Source organism: Callithrix jacchus, chromosome 7 (genome assembly GCF_049354715.1).
Source record: "Callithrix jacchus isolate 240 chromosome 7, calJac240_pri, whole genome shotgun sequence".
Classification (NCBI taxonomy): domain Eukaryota; kingdom Metazoa; phylum Chordata; class Mammalia; order Primates; family Cebidae; genus Callithrix; species Callithrix jacchus.
Genome location: NC_133508.1, coordinates 44,102,554 through 44,117,522, shown reverse-complemented (window position 1 = coordinate 44,117,522; position 14,969 = coordinate 44,102,554). Strand labels below are relative to the sequence as shown.

The window sequence follows — 14,969 nt, the reverse complement described above, 5'->3', positions numbered from 1 at the left end:
GAAGTCTCAAGCCTTCAGCCTCAAACCACGTGTGTTTTGTCTCCTCAAATTTCTTCTGAATTCCTATCTCTAACCAGTTGTAACCATAATTCCTTTTGCCCTGCAGGCCACCACAGAGGTTTGTAAGGCCTTGGAACGGGAACCTCAGTGCCCTGAAGTAGCAGGTGTAGGGGAAGTGGACGTCGATGTGAATGATGTGTTTATGTGTTGAACGTGCTGGTCTGTGTTAGTATGTAGACCCAACCACTACATCAGCTGAACATTTGCTTAAATGGGACTTATCTGGGCATCAAAAACTTTTACAATTTTAGGTCATGTGGGTTAATTTTTAAAAGCATTTATTAAACTCCTCTAAATGAAAAGGGTACTCCGGAGGAAAGGAAAACTGCTTAGAAAAAGCTACTAGAGGGAAGGTTGCTGCTGCCCAGGGCTTTGCTATCCCTCCAGACGCAGGAGGGGTGCTGTGGTTTGGGAAAGCAGCAAGTTGTAACCGAGACCATCTGCCATGGAAGCAGGTCAGGTGCTAACCTCTGGCTGCGGGACCTCTGCACTTGCTGGAAAGGGAGAGAAGCTGGAACAAGGGTTCCTCGTTTTTCCGTGAGTCACTGCTCAGATTACTGGGTGGGACTTTCCAGTGACACCAAGTTAACAGTGGGACTGTAATTCCGGAGAAACTGGATTCCTTTTCGATAGGGCAGATGCTACTCAGCAGTGGAGTCTTGTTACTTAGAACTCAAACTGGCACAGCCCGAGGGAACACGACCTGCCCCAGCACAGGGCGTGGCACACGGACACTCGGTGCATAGGAGTGGAACGGGCGAGGGACTTCTTCCTGGATGGCCACTCCCTGAATGTTTTCCATGGGGACTGGGAGTCATCAGAAGCCACTGTGACAAGGATGAAGACTTAGTGCCATGCAAATGGGCAAAAGCAAAACAGCCCAAGCCAAAAAATCTGAAATTATGACCTGTCGGAGCTGCCAGGTTCACGATTGACAAGTGATTTCAAGAAATAATCAGCTGGGGACGGTGGCTCATGCCTGTAATCCCAGCACTTTGGGAAGCTGAGGTAGGAGGATTGCTTGAGGTCGGGAGTTCAAGACCAGCCTGACCAACATGGAGAAACTCCATCTCTCCTAAAAATACAAAAAACTAGCTGAGTGTAGTGGCACATGCTTGTAATCCCAGCTACACTGGAGGCTGAGGTAGAGTTCGCTTGAACCCAGGAGGTGGAGGTTACGGTAAGCTGAGATCGCACCATTGCACTCCAGCCTGGGCAACGAGCGAAACTTTGCCTCAAAAAAAAAAAAAAAAAACTGGCCAGGCATGGTGGCTCACGCCTGTAATCCTAGTACTTTGGGACGCTGAGGTGGGTGGATCACCTGAGGTCTGGAGACCAGCCTGGCCAACATGATGAAACCCTGTCTCTACTAAAAATACAAAAAAATTAGCTGGATGTGGTCACGGGCACCTGTAATGCCAACTACTCAGGAGGCTGAGGCAGGATAATCACTTGAACCCAGGGGGCGGAGGTTACAGTGAGCTGAGATTGTGCCACTGCACTCCAGCCTGGGCAACAGCAACAAGAGTAAAACTCCATCTCAAAAAAATTAAAAAAAATAACCATCATGGGAACAACCTTCTCTCCAGTGTCCCAGTCTTATGCCTGCTCTAAGAGCCTGACCTTGGGGACCCGTCCCACTTGCTAAGTCAGGTGTTCCCTCCGTGCGGGGACGTTGCCCCCATTTTTCTCTTTGGGTCTGTGATGATCCTTGTTTTTCGGTAGAAGCTCTTCGGAGAGGCTGTTCAGAGCCCAGGTGTTTCCTTTAGTCTCTGATGTCTTCTCTCTCTTTTCCGGGACACTTCCTGGATTATTCCTAAAGGGACAGTCTCATGTGAACCCACACCACTCCCCCATTTCACTGTATCCCTGCACTAAAATCCACTCGAGTGGCCGGGCACGGTGGCTCACGCCTGTAATCCCAGCACTTTGGGAGGCCGAGGCGGGTGGGTCACGAGGTCAAGAGATCAAGACCATCCTGGTCAACATGGTGAAACCCCGTCTCTATTAAATGGTGGCGCGTGCCTGTAGTCCCAGCTACTCAGGAGGCTGAGGCAGGAGAATTGCCTGAACCCAGGAGGTGGAGGTTGCGGTGAGCCGAGATCGCGCCATTGCACTCCAGCCTGGGTAACGAGCAAAACTCCGTCTCAAAAAAAAAAAAAAAAAAAAAAAAAAAAAAAAAAAAAAGTCCACTCGAGCCAAAGCTCTCAGAATGAAAGTGTTCCTGGAAGCATGCCTTCAGAACCAGGAAGGCTTGTCTCAGGATCTTGTCTACTTCTGAGTAGGAGCCTGTCCCCAGGGATGGTTGTGAGTTGCTGAACCATCAGGCTGTGTCAGCGGTTTCTGGTGACAGAATTCAGAAGCATCTGAGCTAAATAAACAGTCGGCCAGGTGCAATGGCTCACATCAGTAATCCCAGCATTTTGTGAGGCCAAGGTGGGCAGATCACAAGATCAGGAGTTTGAGACCAGCTTGGCCAACATGGTGAAACCCCGTCTGTACTAAAACTATAAAAAAATCAGCGGGGTATAGTGGCACATGCCTGTAATCCCGGCTACTCGGGAGCCTGAGACAGGAGAATTGCTTGAACTCAGGATGCAGAAAAAAAAAACAGCTGTGCCAGGGAGGCTGGGGCCAGACTCTGTTCTGTCACCAGCGATGCTGTGACTCTGGCCACTTCAGCAACCCTCAGCACAGCCCCTAGCCTCTGATTCTACAGTGCTGTCCCCCACCCTGTGACTGAGTACATTTTCCTGAGAGCAATATACAGAAAGATCAGCCTGTGACAGTGTCGTGGGTGACTGCACAGCCTTCTCTTCCTCTGGCAGGTATTGGGGCACACACTGTGGCTCCGGGGAACAGTCCTCAGTCGCTTTCCCCTGGTGTCAGCACGTGCAGCTCCCAGTGGTGAAGGTAGACGCCGGCAGCAGCCATGGCTGTTTATAATGGTAAGATAGGATCCTGTCTATCAAAGTCACACCCGTTTTATCTATGAGGTCACTTGTTTAAGTCACTCATCCAGGCCGAGAGCCTCTCTGACTCCTTGTTCTACAAACAGACCCAGCTGAGGCCCCAGAGCTGGAGTCAAAGGGGAAAAGCAGCCTGGAGTTTCCTTTGTCCTCCTGTTTGCCTCAGAAACCACATCGCATGCCCGCTCTCACGTGGAGAGACTTGCTTTACCTGGCTAAGGCCACGCCGTTCCTGCTTTCATCCTGCGTGTTTTGTAGACTCTCTGACTGCTCATCCACAGGTGCTTGAAACCTGGCAAGAGAGCAGGCACTGGAATCTCAAGGGAGCAGAGCCAGCGGCTGCACGGCCTTAAGCTCAGAAACCTCAGAAAGCAACTGTGCCAATACTCATGGGCCCACCTAGTGCGTCATTCTTTTGGTCCTCAAGTATTTACTAAGGCCCAGTGGCTGGTGAGGGCCAGGACTGTGTGGTGTGCAGAAGCCAGGCCCTGCCCTGATGGAAGCCACGTGCTGGCAGGGGCAGACACACTGAGGGAGGGAAGGTAGCACGGTGGGAGATGAGGGCGCCAGCCAGGGGACCTGCTTTAATCCAGGTGGTGGCAGGAAGGCCGCTGCTGACCTTGGGGCACTCCATAAAAGCAAGAACCTACCCTCCCTGACCCTCTCCGAGGAAGTACCACCCCTGCGCTCACAGCTTCCCATCTGCCTCATGGCTCCAGCCCTGCCCCACTCCTAATATGAGCAGATACTCAAGGGTGACGTAACATCTGAGAAAAGCCTTCACCCTGGAAGATAGAAACCTACACAAGCTTAGTGGGTGTGGTGGTGCACACCTGTAATCCCAGCTACTCTGGAGGCTGAGGCACAAGAACTGATTGAACTCGGGAGGTGGAGGCTGCAGTGAGTTGAACTAGCACCACTCCACTCCAGCCTGGGTGATAGAGCGAGACTGTCTCAAACAAACAAACATACAAAAGCCTTCACAAGCAAAAAGCAATTGGGAGGAAACACTTCAGGGAGAAAATTTCCAAAAGGAAAAAATAACCTATTGGCCTCAGAGGAGTAAGATATTGTGTCCATGAACAACAGGATGCTATCAGAAGAGAGAGGGTACAGAAAGAGCTGCTGGAAATTAAAACAACATAGCAGAAATGAACAAGTTAATAGAAGGGTTGGAAGACAAAAAGGAAACTCCTGGAAAATAACAAAGAGGGCCGGCACAGTGGCTCACGCCTGTAATCCCAGTACTTTGGGAGGCTGAGGTGAGAGGATCACTTGAGCCCAGGAGTTTCAAGACCAGCTTGGGCAAAAGGGCAAGACCCCATCTCAAAAAAAAAAAAAAAAAAAAAAAAGACAAAGAGATGGAAAATAAAACAGAAATGGTAAATTAGAGAGCCAGCCCAGGGGAGCCAATATCCAACAATAGGAATTCCAAAAAGAAAAAGTAAAGCAATCAACAAATTCAAAAATAAATATTCCAGCCTGGCCAACTTGGTGAAACCCCATCTGTACTAAAAATACAAAAATTCGCCAGGCATGGTGGCACGTGCTGTAGTCCCAGTTACTCAGGAAGCTGAGGCAGGAGGATTGCTTGAACCCAGGAGGTGGAGGTTGCAGTGAGCTGAGATCACGCCATTGTACTCCAGCCTGGGCAATGAGAGTGAGACTCCATCTCAAAAAAAAAAAAATAAGACAGGCACAAGCACAGTGGTTCACACCTGTAGTCCCAAAACTTTGGGAGGCCGAGGCAGGCGGATCACGCTACTACACTCCAGTCTGGGCAAGAGAGTGAGACTCCATCTCAAAAAGAAAAAAAAAAAGAAATATGCCCAAACTGAAGACCATGAATTTTCAGAATGAAAGGGCTGCTAGTATCCAACCTAATGGATGAAAATAGACTCACACCAAAGTGAAATCTCAGAACACTGGGAGCAAAGGAAAGATTCTATAAGCTTCCACAGAAAATTAGTAGGTCACATTACAAGGGTTAGGAATCTGAGCGCCTTCATTCAGCCTTCATGAACAACAACTGTGGAAGCTAGAAAAGAGAGTGATGCCTTCAAAGGAGACTCCTTTCCAATCTAGAATTTCCAGTATAGAATCTGATACCCAGTAGAACTATCAATCAAGGGTGAAGGCAGAAGGGAGACATTTTCAGAACTGTGCCATCCCACATACTCACCTCCTGTGCAGTCTTGCTCAACAAGTTACTAAGTAGTGGGCTCCCCTAAAACCTGATAGGAACTTCGGGTGATAGGAGATGCGTCGCAGGGGTAGGGGCAGGTGGAATTCCCACTAGGGTAGTGAGAGCCCAGTCTCCAGCCATACCCTAGACCTCCAGGGCAACCAGTCTACCCTGGGGCGCAGTGACTCAGAGACAGGAACACTGAAGACTTGCCACCAAGATCCCTCTGCCACTAGAACCTCTTTGATGCCTGAGTATGGTGCTGCGAGACCCTGTTCCGACTCTGGTCCAGACTTGGCTTGTCTTACATTGATGTAGCTCCTTCCCTCTCCCCATGTCCTGTTGCCTGGATCTGCCCAGCAGGACCCTCGTGACACCCTCAGGAAGTGGCTTCCGCTTTGAGCTACTCCTGAGGGTTGGAGGGAGCAACTATGAGCCTAAAAGCAGAAACTCAGAGCAGCGCACTCACTGTGACCACGCTTTTGCAGATGTCCCACACCTGGTCTGCCCAGATGCCCCAACCCAATCCTCACGACGTGCCCAGCTGACTTCCCTGAATGGGATCCTGTGCGTGTGGCACCTTTCCCACGATTTTTCTTTTTTTTTTTTGAGACGGAGTTTTGCTCTTGTTACCCAGGCTGGAGTGCAATGGCGCGATCTCGGCTCACCGCAACCTCCGCCTCCTGGGTTCACACAATTCTCCTCCCTCAGCCTCCTGAGTAGCTGGGACTACAGGCACGCGCCACCATGCCCAGCTAATTTTTTGTATTTTTAGTAGAGACGGGGTTTCACCATGTTGACCAGGATGGTCTCGATCTCTTGACCTCGTGATCCATCCGCCTCGGCCTCCCAAAGTGCTGGGATTACAGACATGAGCCACCACACCCGGCCTTTGAGACAAGTTCTTGCTGTGTCACCCAGGCTCGAATGCAGTAGCATGATCTTGGCTCACTGCAACCTCTGCCTTTGCCTCCCAGGTTCAGCCCATTCTCGTGCCTTAGCCTTCCCCAATAGCTGGGATTACAGGCATGTGCCACCACACACGGCTAATATTTGTATTTTTAGTAGAGATGGGGTTTCACCATGTTGGCCAGGCTGGTCTCCAACTCCTGACCTCAGGTGATCTGCCAACCTCAGTCTCCCAAAGTGCTGGGATAAAAGGCATGAGCCACCGCACCCAGCCCCCATACACATTCTGGAGAGTCTCAGTAGCCCTGGGAACATCCCCCAGCCTCACCTGGGCTCCAGCCGCTCCTTCACCTTGGCAATGGAGAGGACATAGGGCGTGATCTGCCTGGTTATGGTGGTCAGGTAGGCATTCTCCTGCCTCAGCTGGAGAAGGTCGTGGAGCTGGGCTGTGGAGCCAAGGCCAGAGCATGGGGTCCTAACCCTGAAGCATCTGGCTTCAGGTTTTTATTCAAGCTGGGCACCACCTAAATATCCCAACATTTCCACGATGACCTCTAGTTAGTCAGGTAACTGATGGGCATTTACTCAATGAGTCCTGATCTTACATGCACCATTTGGGGCCAGTTAGCAGCTGGGAGGTAAAGTCAAGCACTAAGCGGGAGAGTGCAGGGATCTGCATGTGGTTAGTGGTCGACTCTGACTTCCTCCCCTGCTAGCATGTGGGTTAACTCAGGGACAGGGAGTTCACTCAGCAGCCAGCTGCCTGGAACCTTCATAAATCTCCTGCTCATTAGCCACTCGCTGATAGGATTCCTCCCAAATCTGAAAGAGAAAAGCTGGATGTTGGATGTGGCAGTGATGGAATTCACAGTGGTGGCATTGCTATCTCTAGCCACTCAGATCTACAAAGCACCCCCAGCCAGGTCCACATGGTTTCAAGCAGCAAAGACTCCCAGGTTCCAGACCCTGCCCCATGAGGATCCTGTGGGCACAGACCAGGTCCTCTTTCCCCCCCTTACTCTCTTAGGGTAGCCCAGGTGTCCCCTGACAGGTGCAGCAGGAGTTAGAGTCCTTGGGAGGGCTACCTCCTGGAAGATGACCCTCATGCCCTCTAAGGAGGCGTGCTCCGAGGCAATCCGTGTGTCCAGCTGCAGGGACTTGTGCAGGACATCTCCCATGATCTCTGCCTTGATGAGTGAGTGGTGCTTGGTGAGGTCCCGGTGCAGCTCCTGTACCTGGTCCTTCAGGTTCTGCATCTCCACCTGCAGGCGCTGCACCGAGAGGCCGTGTGAGGGCGAGGGGTCACCCTAGGCTGGTTTTTTTTTTTTTTTTCTTCTTTTTGAGACTGAGTTTCGCTCTTGTCCCCCAGGCCAGAGTGCAATGTCTCGATCTCGGCTCACCACAACCTCCACCTCCCGGGTTCAAGCAAGTCTCTCCTGCCTCAGCCTCCTGCCTGAGAAGCTGGGATTACAGACATGCACCACCACGCCCGGCTAATTTTGTATTTTTATGAGATGGGATTTCTCTATGTTGCTCAGGCTGGTCTCGAATGCCCTACCTCAGGTGATCCACCCACCTCAGCCTCCCAAAGTGCTGGGATTACAGGCATGAGCCATGGTGTCCAGCCTCACCCTAGGCTGTTTTTACTGCCAGGGCCTTGGTGAGGAATTGCTCCCAGGTTCAGCAGCTGGGACAACTCGATTTGCCTGAGCATACCTTGGTGAGGGGTGGGTTAGGACACTTCCCGCCGGCAGATCCCTGGCCCCCTCACCCGGTAGGAGTCCTCATAGTGGCGGCAGTGCCGTGTGAAGGGCGTGTTCTCGCCCTCCACCAGCAGCACCTTGGTGCCCATGGATCGGTGCAGTGTGGGCTTTTGGACAGGTGACCTCGACATCTTTCCTACTGGGGAGGGGCAGTGGGGCCCCGTCAGCACCTTGGGGCCTGAGCCCCCTGCCAGCCTGGGGAGAGAGCCAGTTTGGATGCAGGGGAGGGGGAAGGGGAAGTCTGCCCCTCCCGCAGCCTCCCAGTCCCCTCCCCTGGACTTGGGGCTCTCACAGCCCTCTCTACCAACTGGAGCACAGCAGAGCCACTGAGAGCTTTGAAAAGCCTGAGGCTGAGGCCTCACCTGGACATCCACATCTATTTGTTTGTTTGTTTGTTTTTAAGATAGAGTCTCACTCTGTCACTCAGGCTGGAGTGCAATGCAATGGTGTGATCTTGGCTCACTGCAACCTCTGCCTCCCGGCTTCAAGTGATTCTCCTGCCTCAGCCTCCTGAGTAACTAGGATTACAGGTGTGTGCCACAACGCCCAGCTAATTTTTGTATTTTTAGTAGAGATGGATTTTCACCATGTTGGTCAGGCTGGTCTCAAACTCCTGACCTCGATCCACCTGCCTCAGCCTCCGAAAGTGCTGGGATTACAGTCATGAGCCACCACGCCCAGCCCAAATCTATTTTTAAAGTCCATGGAGCGGGTTCCAGGGTGTGGGGCCAAGAGCATGTCCATGGGAATGCTGCCAGGGCTAGGACCGAGGAAATGGTGTGTTCACTTCCATGCTGCACAGAGGACATGTGAACCCAGTTTTTCTTGGTCTTTGGGGCCCCTGGGCACACACATGCCAGTTTCAGCATTTCTCCTAACTCCTCCTCAGATGAGCTCAGGAATCAGGCCCCCTTCGGCTTCAGGCCACCGAGGTGGCAAGAGCTCAAAGCCAGGTCTGCCATGGGCTTCAGGTCCAGGACTTCCTGTTCCCCTACTAGGTGGACTCGCCCTAGCCATTGCCTGTGACCAGTCACTGTACCGGGAGGGTGGCGAGCTAAGGATGGAGGAAGGAAGGGTGGCACCTGGCTTTTCCCTGACTATCTGGCCCTTCAGTACCCACCCTCCCTCATACCCCAGTGTAGGAGACCACCCGCCTGCCCCGTTGCTGCTCACGTGTTAGCACCACCCACTGCAGCTGCCACCCGGCGAGGCCCCAGCAGCAGCAGCGGCTCCAGGCAGCGCGCAAACTCAGCTCGGTGGTCACTGGCAATCTGGGCGTCAGGATGGGGTCATGAGGTGGCCTCCACTGCCCTGCAGGCCCTCCCCCCCTACCCTGGCCCACCCAGACCACTTCACACCTTGCTGCTCTGCGCAGGCCTTAGGCGGTGCGGCCGTGTTACGATGCCCTGCAGCCTCTCCATCAGCTCCTGTGGCAACCAGGAGGGCCTCAGGCTGGTGGGGGTGTGGCAGCCAGAGGGCAGGAAGAGGGAAGATGGAGGCGGGGCAGGAAGAGTGGAGATGGAGGCGGGGCAGGTCTGTTTTTGGTACTTTACTGGGTGTCACTTGGTGGCTTCAGCCTTCTTCTGGGACTCACCCCCACCCCATCCCCAAATCCACAGGAGAGGGGTGGCTGGACTCCAGTGGCATCCTGCCCCATGGGGACTGGAGGCTCATGCCCCCTTCCTGGCTTCACTGTCCTTTTAACAGTGGCCTTAATTGGTTTGCAGATGATGGAGTTGGGAGGGGAAGGTCAGCCCCAAGACCCCTGGTCCAGGCTCCAGGTGACAGGCTGCCCACCCCTGAGTTGGATTTGGTCTGCAGGGTGGTTTCCTGGTGGGGAGGGGGCATCCGTAGCTGGGGAGGAGACTCACGTAGCCCAGGTCCAGGAACTCAGCCTTGTTGGCCAAGCTGAGGAAGGAGGAGCAGATGACCAGATGGACCTGGTGGGGGGAACACTGCTCAGTACCTGGTGGGGAGGGACCCCACACACACACCCTGAGATCCCTGTACCTGCAGGGTGGGCAGCAAGGTGGCCAAGTGAGAGAGCTGCTCCTTGAAGGCCTTGTCCTTCTCTTCATATTGGCTGGGGGAGGGGGATGCCTGGTCTCCAGGGGGCCAGGAGTAGAACCCAGCAGTCCCATCCCCCTGCCAGCTTCACATGTCCGTCCCCACACCCCTTCTCTGCACCCTGAGCCATGCTGCCCTCCTCAGCTGGGTGGACACCCAGATGTCTTGCTCCCCAGGGTGGGCTAGGGCCTGCCCAGGCTCTGAGCTGAGGGCATGGAGGCCAAGGGGCAAGGGGAGAAGGCCCCCCCTTCTCCACTCACCTCTGCACAGCCTCAAGCAGCAGCATTTTCCTCTCTGCCAGTCTGTCCTGGGAGAGACCGCGGGCATGCTCTTGATTTGCACCCTCAGCCCTGCCAACTCCCACCATGCCTACCCCCCCCACCACAGCCACCTGCTGGTTAGGCTAGGTATCTCAGCATCCACTGCCTGAGGGCTGGAGGTCCCCTCCCTTTAAAAGTCACCTCTCCAGGAAGTCTTTCCTGACCACCTCACATCCCCACCACCAGCCTGGGGCAGGCCCTGGTCTCCCCTCGGAGCTCTCCTACCAACTCCAGAAAAGTGCTTGGTGCAAGGCCTGCTGCCCAGCTAAACTGGAAATCCACAAGGGCGAGGGGCCGGCCATGTCACCAGCTCCCTGCTGGGTCGTTTACCCCCAACCTCCACCCCTTACCTGCATGCTGCCAAACAAGGCGTGGATGGCGTCCTCCTCCTCGGCCGCGCTGTGCCGCACCTCCTCCACCATGGCCTGCAGCAGCGCGATGGCCTCCCGCGTGGCTGTCTGCAGGGCCTTCACGGCCTGGGCACGGGGCGGGGTCAGGCTGGAGGGTGCCGCCGCGCGGACCCACACCCCCGCCCCCGCGCGCCTGCCCCTGCCGTCACCAGCACCGCCTGCTCCAGCCGCTCGCAGCCCTGCACATAAGCCGATTCCAGGTCCACGCAGTGCGCCCGGCTCTCCCTGCGGGAGGCTGCGGGTGAGGCCAGCTCCGGCCGCTCCAAGGCCCCTCCCCTCGCGCCCCCTCTACGTACCTCTGCATGTCGCGGAAGCAGCGGATGCACAGCAGCAACTTCTTGTCGGTGGAGAACAGGAGGTAGGGCTCTGCGTGCAGCGCTGCGGGCGGGCGGGCGGGCGGTGAGGGCTCCGGGCAGTTTCCTGCCGGTCCCCAGCCCTGGTCCCCGGCCCCGCAAGCCTCACTCACTGCACTTCTGGGGCACGTCGCGGCTTCGCTGGCCCAGGGCCACGATGTCGTGACGCGCGAACATGCGAGCCCGGTGCGTCTCGTCGCGGCAGCGCGCGCACAGGGGCTGTCCGCACGTGTTGCAGAAGTACGTGGTCTCCACGTCCTGCGGGCCGAGAGCCAGCTCAGGAGCGCCAGAGCCCGACCGCGGCCAGCGCGGGAACCGCAGTCGTCGCGAATCATCGCGTGTGTTTGTCCCAGCCGTGGTCGGGTGCGCAGCTAAACGCAGCCCTTTCCTGTAATATGGGCACTTGGCGCTCTGATATACCCAGTTTACAGATGAGGGCACTGCAGCTCAGAGGCTGGGTAAGTAGGTCCTTGCGGGTGTGGGGGTCGGGGGAGAGGGCAGAAACTGCTTTTATGAAACAAACGTTTTACCTGCAACAAAAGGGGTCTGAAGGCTTCTCACTGCCCTCTTGACACACTCAATAGTGGCCAAAAGGTGGTGTGCACCCTGGCCGTCCAGAGTCACACCTCAGCGGGGAGGAGAAGAGCAGTGAGGGCTTTCTGGTTATCCTCCCCAAGCCAGACCCAGGGCTGGGAGGCCAGGGCTTCTGTTGCAGCCCTGGTGTGGGGACAGGCAGTGGTTGACAGAATAGGCTCTCCCTGGAGTCTCTGCCTCCTGTTAATCCTCTCTGTGCCTCTGGCTCCCTCATTTCTCAGCACTTGCCCAGATCGCCGGAGCTTTTGTCCCAGTAGGGCCGTCCTCGTGGGATTCCCAATACCCTTTCCGGCCTCCGCAGGCCAGAGTCCCCAGTGTCCTTTACAGCCCAGGGGAACAGCATGCTGTCTTCACCTCCCCTGGGTTGTAGCTGCTTCTGTGCCACTTGGGTAGCAGAGGTCCTCCAGGATCGGCCCAGGCCTGCAGACTGGACCACCCTTCCTGCGTGAGTCCACAGCTCCACCCTGAGTTGGAGACCAGCGAGCCCTCCCCAGATCGAATGGCCACTATCTGGACACTGCCTCAAGTCCCTTGTTCGACCTCAGTCTCCCCACGGGTATTATGGGGCCCACATTCGGGGCCAAGGTGCCTTAGGGAGGTGCTGGGGAATCCACAGTGCAACCTGGGACCCTCCACTCCCCGCCCACCGCCCCTGCTGCCCCTGCCTGCTTGCTGCACTCGCGGTCACAGTTGGCACAGCGCACCGCCTCCAGGCCATCCCCCGAGCTGTCCACCAGGAACTGCATCAGCCGGTCCACCGGCGGGAGCCCACTGGGACCCTTCACCACAGTCTGGTGTCTGCAGAGAAGCCCAGGCCCCAATATTCTGACACCTCTTCCCCAAAGCTCCTTACCCCCACCCCTCACATTCCAGGCTGGAACTAAAAATAGCTGTGTTGGGGCGGGGGAGCCAGCTCTGGGGTCTGCTATAAATATCACAGCCAGTGCTCACCCTGCCCTGGTCCCTACTCTTGCCCAGTCCTGGGCACTCCTGCAGATAGTGGGGTTGGTGCCCCTGGTATCAAAAGCAGAAGCCTCTCCTTGGCATATTCTGATGGCATTGGGTAAATTAGAGCCACTCCCGGTGCCTGGAGCCCACCTAAAGTTAACTGTGGTTTTGTGGACCTAAGACTTCTAGGACCCCAAATCAAGTTACTGGAAATGTCCTGACCGGTGCTGGAGCCCCACCCTGACTTTTGATGGGAGGTCTTGAGCCAGTAACTGCAATCTCCAGGCCTCAGTTAAGCTGATCTGTAAAATGGGCTGAAGCCTGCAACTTCTGGGGAAAGAGCTAAGGACTGGGTGCAGCCCCTCCCGCTGGTTCTGCATGAAGTCGGAGCCTCACTCTCCTGGCGCCTGGATCCCAGTTCCGACAGAGCAAACCTTGGCCTCCAGGGACGGAGTCTGGGAGGTTTTTGGGAACTTTGGGACACTTACTGGCACAGCGGGCAGGTGAGGCGGCCGTCGGTTGCGAGGCCACGCAGGCAGCCGGCACAGAAGTCATGGAAGCAGTCCAGAAGACACGGGCGCTCGTACTGCACGTGGCACAGCGGGCACACCAGCGGGTGGACGCTGGCGGCGTCCAGGGCGCTCGGGCCCTCCGGGGGCCCAAAGATAGCTCCCGACATCTGCAGGAACAGCGCAGGCCGGCGGCTGGGGCGCGAACCGAGCCCCGCTTGAGCTCCCGCGGCCCCTCCGCCCGGGCGCTCGCGCCCTGCCTATCGGGTCTGGACCCAACGGGGCGTCCAGAGGTCATGGAGTGGGGAGCCGCTAGGACTTGGGGCTGGGACTTGGAGCGCCCCAGCGCAGGGAGAGCGGGCAGGGAGGGCTGGCGAGGGGCCGGGCCTTCCACCTGCCCGCTAGGCCGCCTTGCTGGGAGCTGGCCGCCCTCCGAGCCTCTCCCCCGCGGTCCAGCGCTCCTATCTATTGTGGCTCGGGGAGGCGCTCTGAGAACCCGCGCTGTTGCTCTGCGGAGTCACCGGCCCTGGAAGGTCAGGCCCGAACCAGGCGATGCTTCCCAGCCACGCGGGGCCTCCCTCTGCCCTGGCCTCTCCCACCTCTCCTCACTCCCACCCCCGGAATTTCCCGCCGGTGACGTCTGGGTGACCCGCAGGCGACGCCCCTTCCGGCATCCACCTTCCCCAGGGTGGCTGCTGCCTCGAAGAGCAGCGGGGCCAAACCGACCTGGTACTCGCCATCGGCTTTGTGCACTGTCTCGGGCTGGGCCACTCCACCCCCAGCCCGCAGAGAGGAGAGGCCAGGACGCCAAGACTCCAGGGACGGTGCCAGGCAAGGGTGCAAGATTGGACTGGCCTCTGCTCGTGATGATAGAGTCCGGAGCCCCAAGACCAGAGTGCCGTACAGAGCGGGCCGGAGGACCTTGGCTGTGGGGTCTTCAAGGGTGTAGGCCAGGCGCGGTGGCTCAGGCTTGTAATCCTGGCACTTTGGGAGGCTGAGGCGGGCAGATCACTTGAGGTCAGGAGTTCGAGACCAGCCTGGCCAACATGGCGAAAACCCGTCTCTACTAAAAAATACAAAAATTAGCCAGGCGTGGTGGTGCATGCCTGTAGTCCCAGCTACTTGGGAGGCTGAGGCAGGAGAATTGCTTGAACCCTGGAGGCGGAGGTTGCAGTGAGTTGAGATTGTACCACTGCACTCCAGCCTGGGTGACAGAGAGAGACCCTCATCTAGAAAAAAAGAAGAAGAAAAAAAGGTCCCGGCCCCTCACTCCCCCACTTGCTAATCCCTACTCTTCCATCAGAGTTGGGTCTGAACAGGTCATTGTGGCCCCATTTCCTCCACAGCCAATTGTGGGCACCAGAGAGCAGTGGACGCTCCTCCACCGAACTTCCAGTGCTTGCCAGGCAGAGTGAGACGCCCAGGAATCCCAGCCCTGCCTTTCGCTGGTTGTGGGCTCTCAGCCTGGTTACTGACCTCTCAGAGCCTCAGCACTGGGTTAAAATAGAACTGGTCTCCTGATAATGGGTGAGGCCCCAGTGGAACAACGTACGTGAAATACACATACTGGGCATTCAGGCATTCACATAATTAAGGGCTCATCCTCACTGCCTGCCAAGTTCCCAAAAGTGGGGTGGGTTTGGGTGGAAGGGTGAGAGGGGAGGCTCCCAGCCTTTCCAGCAGTGCCCCCTCTGAAGTCTGGGCCTGGCAGATGCGTGTAGATCCCAGGGTTTTCTCCAGCATGCCCTCGCTTCCTAGGTGGACGTGATCAGTGAGCTTTCTCCGCCCATGTTATCCTGAGTGCCCTGAGAGCAGCCCGTTTCTGCTACTCCTGCAGTTGTAAAGTCAAGGCCAGAGCCTGACCTGCAGTGGTGCTCAATGA

General features: G+C 56.2%; 2 protein-coding genes across 6 annotated transcripts in view; one reads left to right on the top strand and one right to left on the bottom strand.

The window, feature by feature from the left end:
- Positions 1–321: 321 nt before the first annotated feature.
- Positions 322–13,669, bottom strand: RNF207 (ring finger protein 207). Of its 5 annotated transcripts, XM_054236872.2 has the most exons (17): positions 13,067–13,669; positions 12,296–12,428; positions 11,150–11,294; positions 10,980–11,061; positions 10,833–10,908; positions 10,624–10,749; positions 10,214–10,260; positions 9,897–9,969; positions 9,758–9,826; positions 9,245–9,313; positions 9,060–9,157; positions 7,895–8,081; positions 7,209–7,394; positions 6,894–6,945; positions 6,452–6,569; positions 3,241–3,321; positions 322–1,876 (listed from the first exon to the last, which is right to left on the bottom strand). In XM_054236872.2, exons 1-17 carry the CDS (start codon positions 13,255–13,257, stop codon positions 1,705–1,707), a joined length of 1,905 nt encoding a protein of 634 aa, XP_054092847.1. In that variant the 5' UTR covers positions 13,258–13,669; the 3' UTR covers positions 322–1,704. The 5 variants fall into 5 exon arrangements, with proteins under 5 accessions (XP_054092847.1, XP_078186355.1, XP_078186353.1 ...); XM_078330229.1 differs by lacking the exons at positions 12,296–12,428; positions 13,067–13,669 and having other exon boundaries at positions 322–887; positions 1,684–1,876; positions 11,150–11,315; XM_078330227.1 differs by lacking the exon at positions 13,067–13,669 and having other exon boundaries at positions 322–887; positions 1,684–1,876; positions 10,624–10,862; positions 11,150–12,457.
- RPL22 (ribosomal protein L22) overlaps positions 11,377–14,969 on the top strand; it is a 26,218-nt gene continuing 22,625 nt past the window's right edge. Inside the window, exon 1 of the mRNA XM_078330234.1 lies at positions 11,377–11,494. Within this exon, the coding sequence (XP_078186360.1) occupies positions 11,432–11,494 (63 nt within the window). The 5' untranslated portion in view covers positions 11,377–11,431. The remainder of the gene's footprint in view (positions 11,495–14,969) is intronic.